Genomic DNA, 16,166 nt, shown 5'->3' on the forward strand with positions numbered 1-16,166 from the left:
AAAAAAAAAAAAAAAAAAAAAAAAAAAAAAAAAAAAAAAAAACATACCGTCGAATTGAATACCTCCTTCTTTTGGGAAGTCGGTCAAAAAGAAATCGAGGCAAATACTGGTAGTCTTATTATGTTATGTAGCTAGTAAATTAAATTTAATAAAACCTTAATTAAACACAATTTAAAACTTCGTAAAAATAATTCAAGTTAATATTCCATAAGAAAGTAGGTTGAACAAGTATAAAATGAAAAGGCGACTTTTTACTCGACGTTCTCGTATGCGCTATAAAAAGTCGTTCAGAATTTTTATCGGCGCTGAATGATGCACGTTTAGACTCGCGTACAAGTCCAATAAAAGCGAATGAGCGAATCATAAAAAGGGTTGAATTTATTGATTCGAGTTGACGATGAATATGAAACTTTTTAAACATCCCTTCGACACAGCCACGCCACTAACTACCCCATACGAGGGTAAATAATTTACATAATCCATCGGTTGATGTTGATACAAGTTATAGTCGTAACCACAAATAAATTCGATGTATCGACATAGAAGGAAAATTATGTATAATTCCAAATAATTCAATAGAATAATTAATCTCGTATTAAACGCTTCGTGGTTTATATTAAAATTTACGTCGTATTAATTATGTATTAACAATTATTTACTACACCATTTTTGCCATAAATAGCACCTTTGTAATGTGTATCTATACTAATATTATAAACAGGATAGATTTATATTTTTGTATGTATTGAAATAACTCAAAAACTACTAAGCCTACTATCAGTGAGTAACATAGGCTATCTTTTTTATTATTTTCTTAACTTCGCGGAGACGAAATCGCGTGTAACAGCTTTTTTTTATAAAACATTTTCGTTCTATTTCGTAAAACTGTCCATCCAATTCAAGATTCAAGATAATTTACTAAAATCCAATTTTGTAATTAAATGTCTTCCTAGATTGTAGTTGCATACTTCGAGGTTTTAATAAATGGACTATACAGTTACTAGAGAATACTAAGCTAAGATTGTTTGTTTCTTTCCGCGACTCTTGCCTGGTGGTACTTGTATGAAACACTCCATCTATCTTACTTCTTACTAAAGTTATAAATGCGAAAGTTTAGATGGATGGATGTTTGTTAGAGTTTGTAGCCTAAAGGGCTGAACGGATCTTGATGAAATTTGGCACAGATGTAGAACATAGTCTGGAAAACAAATGCTACTCACTATTTTTTTTAATTCCGCTGAAGAAATCTCTGTATACTATACCAACTTTAAGAATATTATTATCATTTATTTGCATTTATAAATCGTGTGTACAATTCTGGGGGCGTTATTTGTGCCCTGTAAACGTTCTGACGCGTAACCCGATGGTGCTGACGTCATTAAAATGGAATAATGAAACACCTGCGGTTTTCGTCGCGTCTGCACCGAGATGTTATTTGACTAGAAAGGCTCCTTACACCCATATACGAGCAAGCAATGAAATGTTTTGTAATGACATTTTTTGTCAACACCTTTTAAGAGAAAATCGTAAAAGAGAATTTCGCACAAAGGGAGTGAAAATATGACATGTAATATTCTAACACTGTCACTACATAGAATATTTCAATCAACACTTTTTTATATTAAACATCTGTTTGTTTTTTCGAAACTCTTCCTAACCAAACCTAAATATAACTCAGAATGTAAGATGATTTATAACATTGAATTAGAGTAATTAAAAGTGTATTACTTTTCTATGTTTGGGTTAATAATACAATTGTTGGTGTTAATATTATAAATTTTACAAGATGTGACTCTTCCAGGAAACAATAGCTACACCGCAAGAGCTTGCCTCACGCCTCGCTTTTACGCTTTGTTCCCGGTGTCCGTTCTAACAAAGCAAGCGTTGCACAAATAATTATGTGCATACAATTATTTCCTTTCCTAAGCGTTCGTTCATAACCTTGCCGCTTCGTGTATCGTGACTGTGCCAAGCCGCTTCTTGTATAAATTATCATTGTTTTGTAACCTACATCAAGAATAATAGTCTAAATGATTTTACAATCGAAAATAACTACGATATCTCAGCAACCTCGATATTTATATCAGATAGGTTGCACAAGATCGTTGTCTTGTCTTCTGTATCATGCTTGAGGTTTTGAATAACATATGAGAAGACTATCGGTCTAATAAGATAAGGCTACTTTAACTCCAAATTGAATTAATTTGGACGTCTGTCATATTGTAAGCGGCGCCTACGAAGTTGTTTTGTGTTAAGCGCGAAGTTGTTAAGCAACTACGAGTGTTTAAAATTCGTTTCAACATTTGGTCGTTAGTAAGATAATACTTGTAATTGTTCCCAATAGTATTTTATCTCACTATAGCTAGCATAGCATCTCATATAGCATTTTAAATTAACGTTTATATATATTCATAACACAGTTGGAATGTTTAACTTAAACTAAACATTATTTTAACGAAGGAAAACATGAACCGCTTACGTTCCCGTTCAATTCCAACTAGACCGAACAATTTCGCTAACACAAATAAAATAAAGCCACACGTATTGAATTAATTTTCCTCGAACTCTCAATTTGATTACTAGTTCTGTAATTGTTAATATGAGTACAAATGTAAATGTTTAAAAAGCCTTTTAACCATCGTACTCAGAGTCCTTTATTGCTCACTAAGAGAGCTGCTTAGTATCCATTTTCAACTCATACTAAATATACGATTATAAAAAAATAAACACTACGTAATTTGATAGTCAATTTTTAAATAAATCCAAAAGATTTAAACACAATTATCTTAAAAAATACATAAACATCCTCAATTTAATTCGGTCTAATCTTTTGCAATGCTTTAATACATTAATTAAAGCAGTTAGAGTCGTCAACACGCAATAGCTAGTAATTTAATATAAGTTTATATTGAGATCTGTTGCGTTACTCGAGTTAGGGGCGCGGCATTCTTGAGCCTAACTACTCTGGCTGTCGGCGTCGCATTGTGTTTCCGTATTAACGACGAACGCACAAAGGCCGCCTCTCATATATCAAACTAACGTCACTCCAATGTCTTCCTTCCTCACAGTTACTCCCCGGGACCGCAAGAAATGGTCTTTTTTATTGAACATTACGTATAGTGAAATTGTAGCGCGCGAAATTCATGTTGCCAACGCGATGCTAACGACTTGATGTTTATATTTTACTAGCTTTTGCCCGCAACGCCGCGTGGAAATAAAAAAAAAACAAAAGTGAGTAGCCTATGTGTTCTTCCAGATTTTCCTCTACACCTATACAAAATTTCATCGAAATCCGTTCGGCCGTTTAGGCTACAAACATCCATCCACCCATCCATTTAAACTTGTGCATTTATAATATTAGTCTGATTACCAAATCGGCTTAACAGATATAGATGTTTGGCACAGATGTAGAACATTTGTTGGAAGAAAACACAGGCTACTTAACGAATTTATTTATTCCTCCGCAGATAAAGTCGCGGACAGAAGCAAGCTATTCATGTTCAAATTATGTTTTCAATAATTTGTTTACCTTTTTACTTTCCCTTTTATCTAGTCGGTAATCTATACTAATATTAAAAATAGCAAAAAATTACATTTTTGTATGTAATGAAATAACTAAAAAACTACTGGACCGATATCAAAAATACATTCACCATTAAAAAGCTATGTTATCACTAAGTAATGTAGGATATTTTAATTTCACGTGAACGAAGTCGCGAGCAACAGCTAGTGATAGAGAAACCGAGTATTCTGAAATAAAACAATAGAGTAGACCTAAATAATACTAGTTACTACCGACAAAGTGTTTTAAAATAATAAACACTTTAAATATCATTCCATTTGAAAGAAACAATTTTTTAAGTGACAGATCAAATGAAACTTTATGTTATTATTGTTCTGCTAAGTTGTGGAAATATTTATTTTCTCGAGGGCAAGAAAGTTCACTGTCGTTTCTTTAATGACTTCTTTTAGAATTCAGAATTTTCCGGGGAGCTGTTTGAGAGCTTTGCTATCTGTTTAAACAGTAGTCAAGTCTTTTATTGTTCAAGTAAGTTCCACTGCTAATCGTCTCCGTGCGAAAAAATATCGAAAAACGTTTAAACTCGAAATTTGGTAACTTTTACACACTTGTTTTGATACAATTAAATAAAGAACGTTCATTGATTTTTGTTTTTAAAGTTTGATGAAACATTATGATTACTTAATTTAAAAAAGTTGTTTAGTGGTAAATTAATTAGTGACTTAGTGGAAGTATGTTATAGTTAATCTTTGCTTAGTGACTCGGCTCACTATTGAGCCCTAATAGTGTTGTTTAATAACATTCAAGGATTTTAGCAAAAATAAATCGTTTTAAACGAATGTTTTCACAAAACAAATACAAAAAAGTTTTTTATACATAGTTTAAAAATATTTTCATGGTTGGATTTTTTATTTATCTGCCTAACCTGTTTAAAAGTTAATATAAATATTACGACAAAACAGATTAACTATGTTATTAAACTATAACTAAAGTAAAAAACAACTCCGTTTTTAATAAGTCACTGAATAAAGCCGTAACTGAAACCAACATCGAAGTCTGCTATTGGATACAAAGGGGCACTGAAGGCAGTTTATCAAAGCACGTCTCTGGATATCTTCCTTTCTCATAAGTTCATTGCTTCTCTATTGAAATTTCACCTGGCCTACGATAAGGGTCCGTTTCGTGAAACAATGTCCAAGATACATTTCATGAGTAATTTTATAAAAAAAAAGGAAATTTTATTCCAGATTTTTTTGTCTAAAACCATATGTACGAGTATTAAGTTATATTTGTTGATGTTGAATTTTACCGTAGAACTCCACTGTCGTAGCATTTGTTTTGGAATATATTGACATCCCTTTAGCAATACATTTTTTTTTGCGATAGGCATTTATTTTGAATTTTAACTCCACCAGTTTAGGTTCAAAGAAATGTCTACGAGAATATTTTTATCGCTTCCGACCGAATTATCATACTAAAATTATGAATGTTAAAGTTTAGATGGATGTTTGTTAGAGTTCGTAGCCAAAACGATTGAACGGATTTCGATGATATTTGGTATAGATGTAGGGGATAGTCTGGAAAAACACAAAAGTTAATATTTTTGTTCCATTTAATTCCACGCGAACGGAGTCGTGGGCGAAAGCTAGTAATAAATAGTTCAATTGTAAGTTTATTTATATTTTATCGAAGTCACTCATTTTGATAGATAAATTTTAATTATTTAAAGGTCATAATGTTTGATACCTCTGATCTTAGCTGAGTAAATGACTGACCTAGATTTCGATATTAACGATTTATCATATTCAATTAATTAAATTGCTGCCTCGGAATAGCTACGAGAATCTTAAGAGAAAATAACTTAAACGGATTTTTCCCAGGATAAGCTTTGAAGTATTTTTTCATCAGAAAATTCTAGGTATTAAAAAAGTTAAGACTTAAGAGTTCATTTTATTGATTTACTTCACTTTTTATAGTACGAGTAATTATAAATAAAAAATTACACGTATACTTAAACTCAGAACATAGGTCATATAATCAGACAGATCGTCTATTGAATGATTGGTTTGCTGAATTGCTTCTAACGACTTTTTGATTTTCAGACGTGTTTGAAGTAATTTGATAGCATTAAAATTATTTTTAACTTTTAAAGCCAAATGAAATCTGAGATTCCAATAAATTTAAACAAGAGTTAATTAACGTGTTTATTTTATTAAGCACTGATTTTAAATTTAGTGTTCGGCGTAATTGAGATGCAGAGCGGCCTGCGACACGACGGAATCGCTTCGTGAATACTTCAAAGGACATTAATTAGCGTTTCTCGAACTAAATGAGCTGGAACGGCGCAAGAAAATGCGCATCTGTTTTCTTAACCTTCATAATCAATTAAGCCCTTTCATTGGCCGACTTTGACTTGAATAGTTCGAAATTTTAGGTAATTCAGTTTATGAAGACAATGAATAATAAATTTAGAGAATAATTGTTGAATTTAAAATTGAATAAATATAATATAATTCGGTTTTTACTTAGTAAATACATTTTTGAAGTTTATGGTTTTGATGTTGTTTTTGTTTCTTTTTTCTGCTGACATAAAGTTCACCATATTACGCCCCATATTTGCGAATTTAAAGAAATAAAACACATCAACATTACACTTGTGATTTAAAGTTACTTCGCATTGCTTTTTTCACTTTATTTAAATGAAAATTAAATAACACATTTTATAGAAGTCACCAGTGGAAACCCGCCTTAAGAGGAAATTTCCAATTCTTATCTTATACAATAGTTTCGCGTCGAAGTAGGAAATGTTCGGGAAGCTACGACGTTACAAAGCGTGACCGCATCGATAGACGCTCAGAGCAGTTTTGGAGTACGTGACGTAGCTAATAAGTTTGCGACAAGTTCAAGATGCATACGCAAAATAAATTAACTTTATCAAGCGAAAAATTGATGTCAACTGTGAAGTTAAAAGTAATATTCATCATACTTTCATACTAATTATAAACGCGAAATTTAGGTGAATGGATGGACGTTTGTTAGAGTTTGTAGCCTAAACGGCAGACAAGTCTGGAAGAACACATAGGCTTACTCGCTTTTGTTTTTTTTTTTAATTCCACGCTGACGGAGTCGCCGACAAAAGCTAGTAATCATTAATTACTAATTGTTTTGGTCGCGTTATAAGTTCAGATTTTTATTACATAAGTGCTATGATTTATGTAAACATTCTTGAATTTGCATTAACAGACGATCCAATTGGCTCATCAAACACATGCTCTTTGTTTGAAGCACTCACACTATCTATTGATATTCAAAACCAACACTCAACTGCCGTGGCACGTTCCGCGCATACAAACTTATATGCAAGTTGAAAGAGTGAAATAAATTCCAATGCTTTCTTTGTTTTCTTGTTTTATAGTTTTCTTTACATTGTACGGTTTGTTTTATATTTGACATAGAATTTGTATGGATACCGGTGTATTGGAATATACTTGGAGATTGCAGTTTGCAGTCTTCGACGATATCGGCTTTCCGGTCGATTCAACCTTTTAAAAAACTTTATTCATAGCTACATGGAATGAAGAAAATATGGATAGATGGAGGATAGATTAAGAAGGGAGGAAATTCAGATAAGACGTCTGATAGAGAAGTATGGACGAACAGTTCATGTGTTGTCTGTGTGGACAAGGGCAGGTTGAAGTTACATTAAAACAAAAGCTGTGATTCCACTTAAGTGTAGTGTACATTACTCGTTTACTAGGATTAGCTTTACTTGTAGTACACAAGATGATAAGCGATCGTTTGAACAATTTTAAATCACAAAGCCATAGATTTCAAGATGAAACGCCAGCGAGTGGGGTAAAGCTAAAGGTAAACATCATTAGCTCGCTTTGTGTATCACATCAGGCTAACATGATTTAACCGAACGGTTTTGAAACTCAGATTCTGACCTATTTTAAACTTGGAACAGTCTGGTTAAAGTTTAACGAAATTAAAATGTTACTTGTGACCTGGTTTTTAAATGTTCATGTCAAAACTTTTAACAGGTAATTAAGATGGAAAATTAGCATACTTATAGTACATAAGTCTGTGACTTTTTCTGATATTGATTCTGAATACATTCGCGCGACGCTGGACACGAACTTCCAGTGGTCAATCTATACTATTATAATAAAGCGTAAACATACACATCTTTATTGCCGAAGATGTCAGCAATTGCAGCATATTATTGAATAATCCTTTTTTTAATAAAAAGCCCTACACTTGCGTCACGCTTTAGGTTATATATTTTAACGCCATTAAACTTAGACAAAAATCCTAATGTTGAAAGAGATCATAAGTTGCTGCCAACATCAAGGAAGCAAGGTTGTCATCGTATCATGTCATTTTGACATTTGGAATTGATAATTTGACGAATGTAAACAATAAAACACGAGCACCAGCACGAGAACAGCTAGTTAATGAATAACTTCAAACATACAACAGCAACGAAACGGTATTCTGTGCGGTGTATCACTCTGAACACATAACCTGTGAAATGTACTCGCGAATGGACAATTACGGTAAACGGTCCATTTATCTTGAGCCGCATAACTGGTCCGCCTAATCTGAAATACTGGTTAATTCACAATAATTATTCCTGGACAACTTTTTGTCATGTCTCGACTGTGAAAAATGTTTTTTTTTTTAGTTTTCTCATATGTGAAAAAAGAGTGAAAAAAATTTAAGAGGATGGATGGATGTTTGTAACGAGTTTGTAGCTTAAACTGCTGAACGGATCTCAATGAAATTTGGCATACATGTAAAGGCTAGTCTGAAAGAACACATAGGCTACTTACCTTTGTTTTTTTTTATACCACGCGGACGGAGTCGCGGGCGAAAGCTTGTATAGAATAATTATAGGTTTAAGTGTGTCGTGCATTAACGATGAAGTCATCTAAGATATCTACGCTTTTGCTACAGTATGTGCTACGACGCTACGATGCTACGAAACTACGATAGTTTCAAAATAAGCTATGTAAATAAGCTTTACAACTGATTACCTATCCAAATTAATTAAATCTTTGAAGTAATATTAAAAGTTTTTAGAAAATAGTATTTTGACGAATACAAAACCGTATTGGAAAGTTGGCCACAGGTTGTCGACACTTGACTGACGCCGCACAAATAGCCGGGAATAGCATTGGCCATTTCATTTGAAACAAAAAGGAATTTATCCCGATTGCCATACGACCTTTAGCAATTCCAATGATATTTCAGAATAGGGTTTTACAAGTGACGTGGAACAAAATGCGGTGACCTCCGACTTTGTCGCCTTTTAGATGCCATCTCTTTTTTATATCCTGCCCCTTAAGTTTTATGTTAAAGCTGTTCAAATAAAACTAACGAATTTTTTCTTGCAAATAAAAATGTCTCATGGACGAAGCCGTTAAGGGACTGTTTGTATGACTTATCTTTTTAACTTATTTAATTCGATTAAAAACGATTACAAATTTTCATTGGTGTAAATACTAGCTGTTGCTCGCGACCTCGTCTGCATGAAATTAGTTATGTTACTTACAAATAAATTACCTTTCTAACGGTGAAAGAATTTTTAAAATTGTCCCAAAAGTTTTTAAGTTATTTCAATACATATAGAAACACAAAAATACAAATATATCCTCTTTATAATAGTATAGATAAATGGTTAACGACATTTTACTGTCTTAAAAAGAATGTATGAAGTCTCACCGTCATGTACTACGTAATCATAGCAACCAAACATGTAATTAATTTGCCCCGGTTTAACTCACATTCGCCAAACAAATATGCGGCGTCACCCGCCGCCCGACTCCAACTTTATTTAACTGCTGTTGAAGGTTGCCATATATTCGTCCAAAATAATTATTTTAGCTTAAGTGACTTCAATGGGTAGATTCCCTTTTAATTTACCGTTGTTACAGCTTAAATGTTACAATTTAACTCCGATTTGTCCTTCTCAGAACATTTAACCTGAACATATTTCCGTTTCCGTACAAACATTTATGTTTTTAGTTGGAAATAAATTGTTCGTTTTTAGTCGGAATTCTATATATATCTCCGTTAACAGATCGCTGTTTATCCACTCAATTCAATCAGAATGGATTTCTGCCTACGCTTAGGCATCCTACACTTAACATGACGTCATAAACACGTCATATTTATTTTTTTAGTTTGCACGCTCTTGTCTCAAGAATAGTATCAGTTGAGAATGATTACAAAATTAAAATCTGCTGAGGAAAATCGAAGAAGGTGAAATCAGGGTAAATAGCTGGTTTTACTTCTTACTAACATTACAAATAGGAAAGTTAAGACGAATGCATGTTAGTGAGTGTATGTAGCCTAAACTGCTGAACGGATCTAGATGAAATTTGTCTTGATGTAGAAGATAGTCCAGAAGAACACAGGCCACTTCTTTTGTTTTTTATTTTCATGCAGACGGAGTCGCGGGTGAAAGGTTTACAATAAAATGTTTAGTGAACGACTAAAAAAACGAGTTTTTTTGTTTTAATATAGCGATAAAACTTTAGATGCTATTTGTTCATTTCCCAAGTAACCTATTACTTTACCCACCGGTCCTTGCCTTTTAAAGCTTATATAAAATTAAAACAAACTCTCTCGGTCGTGCAAGCCAAAGTGTTATAAGTGCTACAGCAAGTTAGACCGCAGTTTTAACTAGATTATCTTTGATCGATTCGTTAATTGACCTATTTCTTTATAGTAGAACATCTTAACATGAAAAAACTTGATAAATAACAAACTTTTCATATTAAACATTAAACGGACAAGCAAATGAGTTTTTAATTAAAATAAAAACGATTTATTATGGACAACAAATTAATTATATATTATGTAAAAACCACGACGAATGTAAGAAAAATGTTTGTATCATTTTTTGTCATGCATTTCTCTCTGTCTTATAGAATGCATTTTGACATCTGTCAGATTGTAATTAACGCTTACGTAGCGACTTGTTTAAGATTTTTACGACGACATTTTAGAGAGCACCATTTTACACATCTTTTCTGTATTATTAAATCGAATCGCTTCTGAATATTTCATGTTACATGTGTAATTAAGTAATCATTTGAATATGTCTCAGATAAAACATTTAACTCCCATCAGTGGGAAAGGCTTGACGAGACGTAGTAATTGTTTGGCTTCCCGCCAAAACGTACCGCCTGACGTACTGGCAATCGCTGCAACGGTTATGGAAATCTGGCTGTGACATCTGGAAATCCTTACGTACGTCTTTTGCTTGTTGAAAATTTTATTGTTTAAATACTTCGCAAAGTCTTATAAATTACTTATCTCGCAGGAATTTCGATGTTTTGCCAGGAATAATTTCTTTATTAGTATGTAGAAATATGAAATTAAACATCGCATATCATATTAATATTATAAATGCAAAATTTTAGATGGATGGATGGATGTTTGTTGGAGTTTGTAGTCTAAACTGCTGAACAGGTCTCGATGTAATTTGACACAGATGTAGAGGTTAGAAGGACACATAGGCTACCCACTTTTGTTTTTTTTTAAGTTCCAAGCGGACTGAGTCGCGGGCGAAAGCTAGTCTTACAATAAATTATCTATACTACGGGTAGTATCGTAAAGAGGAAAGATTTGCATTTATGAATGTATTGAAATAACTCCAAAACTACTGGGCCGATTTTAAAAATTCTTTCACCATTATAAAGCTACGTTATCAGTGAGTAACATAGGCTATATTTTTAAATTTAATTTTTTAATTTGATGTCGAAGACGCGCGCAACATCTAGTAAGTACTAAAAATACGATTAGTAGAACAAAATATACATTATAAATGTTTACTATTTTACAGCATCTGAAACCGAGCAGTAAAAACCATAATAACCTATTAGAAATATAAACCAATAAGAAAAACTAGCTATTGTAAGAGTAAATTGATTTATCTTAACACAATACATAGATAACACTTCATCCAATAATAGTCAATGGCAGTTGAAGATAATCAAACAAAACAAAAGAACTTTGGGAAAAATCGATTCCTTCGAAAAAGCTTGATTGGTTTCCTACTTATACCATGCGAGAAAATAGCGAAATGTTGGCATATACGTTGTTTTGCGAATTTTTTTCTCTTTTTTTGTATAGATTTCCGCAACTGCAAACGCGTTGCCTACCCTTATTCGACGGACGAGGAGACGCACAAAAAGCGGATATTTCCCCTACCTGTGCGTCCTGTTCCACCGTCAAATCCGATTTTTCTTCCCATCTTCACCTCTTAAAAAAGGGTGGACAGGGAAAGGGGTAATAATAAAGCCTCCGGTACCACACTCATCAGAGGAAAGGCGGAGTTACTTCCACTTCAAGCCTGTCTTCTGTGTGGTCATGGTATTGCACGGGACCTTATCGTGCGAAGATGTTAAAGCGGGCTCTATCAGTATTCTTACTTCACGTCCTTTTCCCCGAAAAACCCATTTCCTTATATCATGCATTTTTAGAAATTACTATAAAAACTTTCGTATCAAAAACGAATGTTGATTTAGAAGGGTAAAGCAATAAGTCCACTAATTAACACACTTTACGAAGTAGATATTGAATTTCCTTACAAATGGAGTTTCCCTTTTCTTTGCCTTGTAATTAATAACATCAAATATTTATAATAGTTCCACAAATTGACCAAGCTTTTATTAATATCGCTAAAAGGCGGGTAGTTTCAAAGAATTGTAGCTATTAAAAAATCACATTTGAAATCCGTTCATGCAAAAAATGTTTGAAACACAATCTAAACTTCCGTAACTGAAGAAACTATGAACTAATTAAATTAATACTCATATTATAAAGAGCAAAGCTTTGTATTTTTGTATGTATTCGTTTCACGTCTAAACTACTGGGTTGATTTTAAAAATTGTTTCACTATTTGAAAAGTAATTTATCTGTGAGTAACATCTATACTATTATCATCAAGCGTAAACAAACACTTCTTTGTTGCCTAAGATGTCAGCAATTACAACATATTTTTGAATGATTCTTTTTTTAATAAAAAGCCCTACACTCACGTCACGCTTTAGGCTATATATTTTTACGACATTAAACTTGCGTGGTAAATATTTTGGATAAAACCCTAATGTGGGAAAGAGACCATAAGTTGCTGCCAACATTAAGGAAGCAAGATTGCCAAGGTTTGTCATGTCATTTTGACATTTGCTATTGATAATTTGACATAATCTCATGCGGATGAAGCCGCACGGGAACAGCTAATAGGATATATTAAATTACTACTAGTATTTAGGAACTATTAATAAAGAGGATATTTCCAGACTCTGGCATTAATGTCTTACAATTTATTGCTAAATAAAACAAGACGGGTATTACCATCATCAGCCTTTGTCTGCCCACTGCTGGACATAGACCTTCCCAAATAACAGTCAAAACACAATTAAATAATATTTACAAAATCTTACCCAAATCTTCAGCGTCCTCGCTCCATTCTCCAGTCCCCACCACCAGGATAGCAGATAACGTCACTATTGTTATGTACCATAGAGTCTTTTTTACAATAAACGCGACTATTCTCAACATTTTATTCCAATTATTGTTTACATCACACTAATTTTTACAAGATTCTTAACTGCCTTATCTGAGAATATCCTAATACATTTTATTACATTCTTTTAATTTTAATTAAAATGTCAAATGAATAAACTAGTTATCATTTGTTTAATAAAATTTTATTCGCATTACATTCGCAATTGTTTTAGAGATAAATTTCGATCAATTAAACTGATTTATTTAAAACAAAACGTAACATTATTGTTCTGTGACTTATTTGTTATCATTTTTCATGACGATGTGACGACAGTTAAGATGGTTAAATGTTCAAGCAAATGTTCAGTACGCTTAGAAATGACGCGTCGTAGACAACCTGAAACAAAGTACATGCAATTAATTCATGTTGAAACTAAGGTAAGGTGATCTCTAAAATCTTGTTAAACCTCGTATTTAAAAATATTAGCTGTTGAAATAATTGTAAAGCATTAATTGACTTTGTTTATGCCATAAAAGTTTTGTCTAGGAAGCAACTTAATACTTGAATAAGAAACACGACTTTTCGTTAGATTCATAGTGTAGTACAAAACTACAATAAAATCAATACTAAAGAAAAACATATTTTAATTAAATAATTACTATTGCCGCGTTAAGTTTAGCAGTTTCTAATTGAAAAACCTTTTAAATCACGTGAGGTTGTTTAGGATAATTTAATATTCACTGTCATACGTAACATAAAATAATTTCATTTTGTTTTACATTAACAAAACGAGGGGTTTTCCAAGTTCAGTTTTTGCTAACATTTGATCGCGTATTCGTCTGCGCGTAAAAATTTAGTAAGCATATGTAATAACAATGTTCTACATCTGTTTCAAATTTCATCGAAGTCTGGGAAGTCGTTGTGGAGATACGTGGTAACAAACATCCATCCATCTAATTATACGAACTTATACTCGTAATATTAGTATGAAGTATGACTTGACGATTTTACTTATAAGTAGATATGTAAAATTCAAAACATTTGTTTTTAAAATAATAGAAGGCCGATACTACGTTTGATTACTCACATTTAACAATGAAATGTTATTATTAATCAAACTATATCATCGAAACCATTAAAATAATTGCCAATTGTCAGCGATGGTTACCCAATTGTTTACATCAGCTGATAACTTTTCGCATTAAGCCAATCTGCTGGGGTTCTGTACAGGAAAAAGTATTAAAAATAAATTTTCGGTTAGGCCTTAAATTTTTCTTTAAAAAAAACTGATAAATCGATTCAAATTTTATATTAGACATATCTTATGCTAAAGACACGTAACATCTCATCAACCCTTCATACGTAAACTTGACCCTAAGCTAATTATTTTTCATCTAGAAAAAAAGTTACAAAAACATTCTCACATGTAATCTCACAACCGCGCCTGTCTCCTGATCAAAGTTCATTCAACACGCAATTGAAGAATTACGTGAAAGGTGCATGCGTTCACAATTCGTGCATAGAAACGTGTGCTACGACGCGCGGCACGCGACTAACTGGCCCGTTTACGTCGATGGCCGTGATAGAGGCTCGGGCCACGTCGGCCGCCCTCGCCCGCCCTCGCCAGGTAACTCCATGGATCCCAGGTACATATTAATTAGAGTTCTAAATTAGCGCACTGACCGTGCAAAACTTCCTTATCAAAAAGCTCTTGAGGATAAAAACGCTTCGGAGCTTTGTACAGCTTTTCGATAAACTCATTTCATGTGTTTACACACACTTTAGTTGTATACTTTAAGAGGAATTTAAATTTTTCTATATGTAGACAAAGAGCATATTTAACTTGTTACTATTTCCTGTTCTGAACAGACTTGAACTTTTTTTCATAATACAAAAGCTTGTACATATATTTTCCTGAATACTTATTGTGCTAGATATTCAATTATAGCGGTTTCCACCAATTTCAATTTCTATCAAAGAACAACTATATTAAGTTCAACAAGACAACACAGTATGAAATTTTGCATAGACCTAATAGTCTGGAAAAAATACTTACTTTTTTTAACTTCACGTGGACGGAGTCGCAAGCGAAAGCTAGTTCCTAATAATTCATTCTAGTTATTTTATTTGAATGTTAAAATAATAACATTTATGGTACTACTTTAATCTACCAGGATATAAAGCGTAATATAATTTCAACACGCGACATTTTTATGCAAATTCAAAATATGTCTTGTTACAAATTATGTTAATTTTATACCATATCACACCAATGCTACTACGTTATTAGTATCGTGCTAACGAACTAATTCATGGTCTTTTTATACTGTTCTAATAAGGTGATTAAACAGAACAATCTAACTATCATCATCACCAGCTCACAATACGTCCCCATTGAGGGTCTCGGAGCCTACCTCAGTGGTGGCCTTAGTAATTTATCTACAAGTACCAAACATTTTTAATCCAATTGATAGGTTTATTAAATACTAGCTGTTGCTCGCAACGTCGCCCGCATGAAATTGAATTATAGTCTATGTTACTCATAGAGAAATTACCTTTCTAAAGATGAATTTTAAAAATCGGACTAGTAGTTTTTGAGTTATTTCAATATATACAAAATTACAAATTCTTTCCTTTTTATAATATTAAGTATAGACATAATCCGTATATAATCGTGTTAATACTCACTATTAATAAAAACAAGAAAAAAAAACATTAAATTAATAGCGTTTTCAGATTTTCAAAGGCTGCTAATGTAGAGTTATCTCTTGGTACGTCTAATTTTATAAGGTAACCTAGATTACCGTTAAAATTACAGTTCAGCTAAAACAAAAACAAATATTGCACGTTATGTACTCCACACACTTTAAGCATTGTGAGCATAACCAAGTTTCCTACTCACAACACCCATTACAGTACACTTTTTATGCTACAATTTACCTGTACGTTTTATGCAAGGTCAAAACCCTATACAAAAAGCGAACGTGTGGCCTTCACAAAATACCTAGTTTGTTGTCAAAAATGTATACTGTTAAGTCAAAACCGTTATAATCTAGGTGTGTAGCCTGCATTAGTAACTATAAACCGATGATATATAGAAGTAACTAGGCTCGGCCGAGCGTC

General features: G+C 32.8%; 1 protein-coding gene across 1 annotated transcript in view; it reads right to left on the bottom strand.

Moving 5' to 3' along the window:
* Positions 1–13,108, bottom strand: part of LOC106110285 (neural cell adhesion molecule 1-like) — a 52,903-nt gene extending 39,795 nt beyond the window's left edge. The window contains exon 1 of the mRNA XM_013292050.1: positions 12,979–13,108. Coding sequence (XP_013147504.1) covers positions 12,979–13,096 — 118 coding nt within the window. The 5' untranslated portion in view covers positions 13,097–13,108. The remainder of the gene's footprint in view (positions 1–12,978) is intronic.
* Between the last annotated feature and the right edge of the window lie 3,058 nt (positions 13,109–16,166).

The sequence above is a fragment of the Papilio polytes genome, unplaced genomic scaffold (assembly GCF_000836215.1).
Source record: "Papilio polytes unplaced genomic scaffold, Ppol_1.0 DF820700.1, whole genome shotgun sequence".
NCBI classification, from domain to species: Eukaryota; Metazoa; Arthropoda; class Insecta; order Lepidoptera; family Papilionidae; genus Papilio; species Papilio polytes.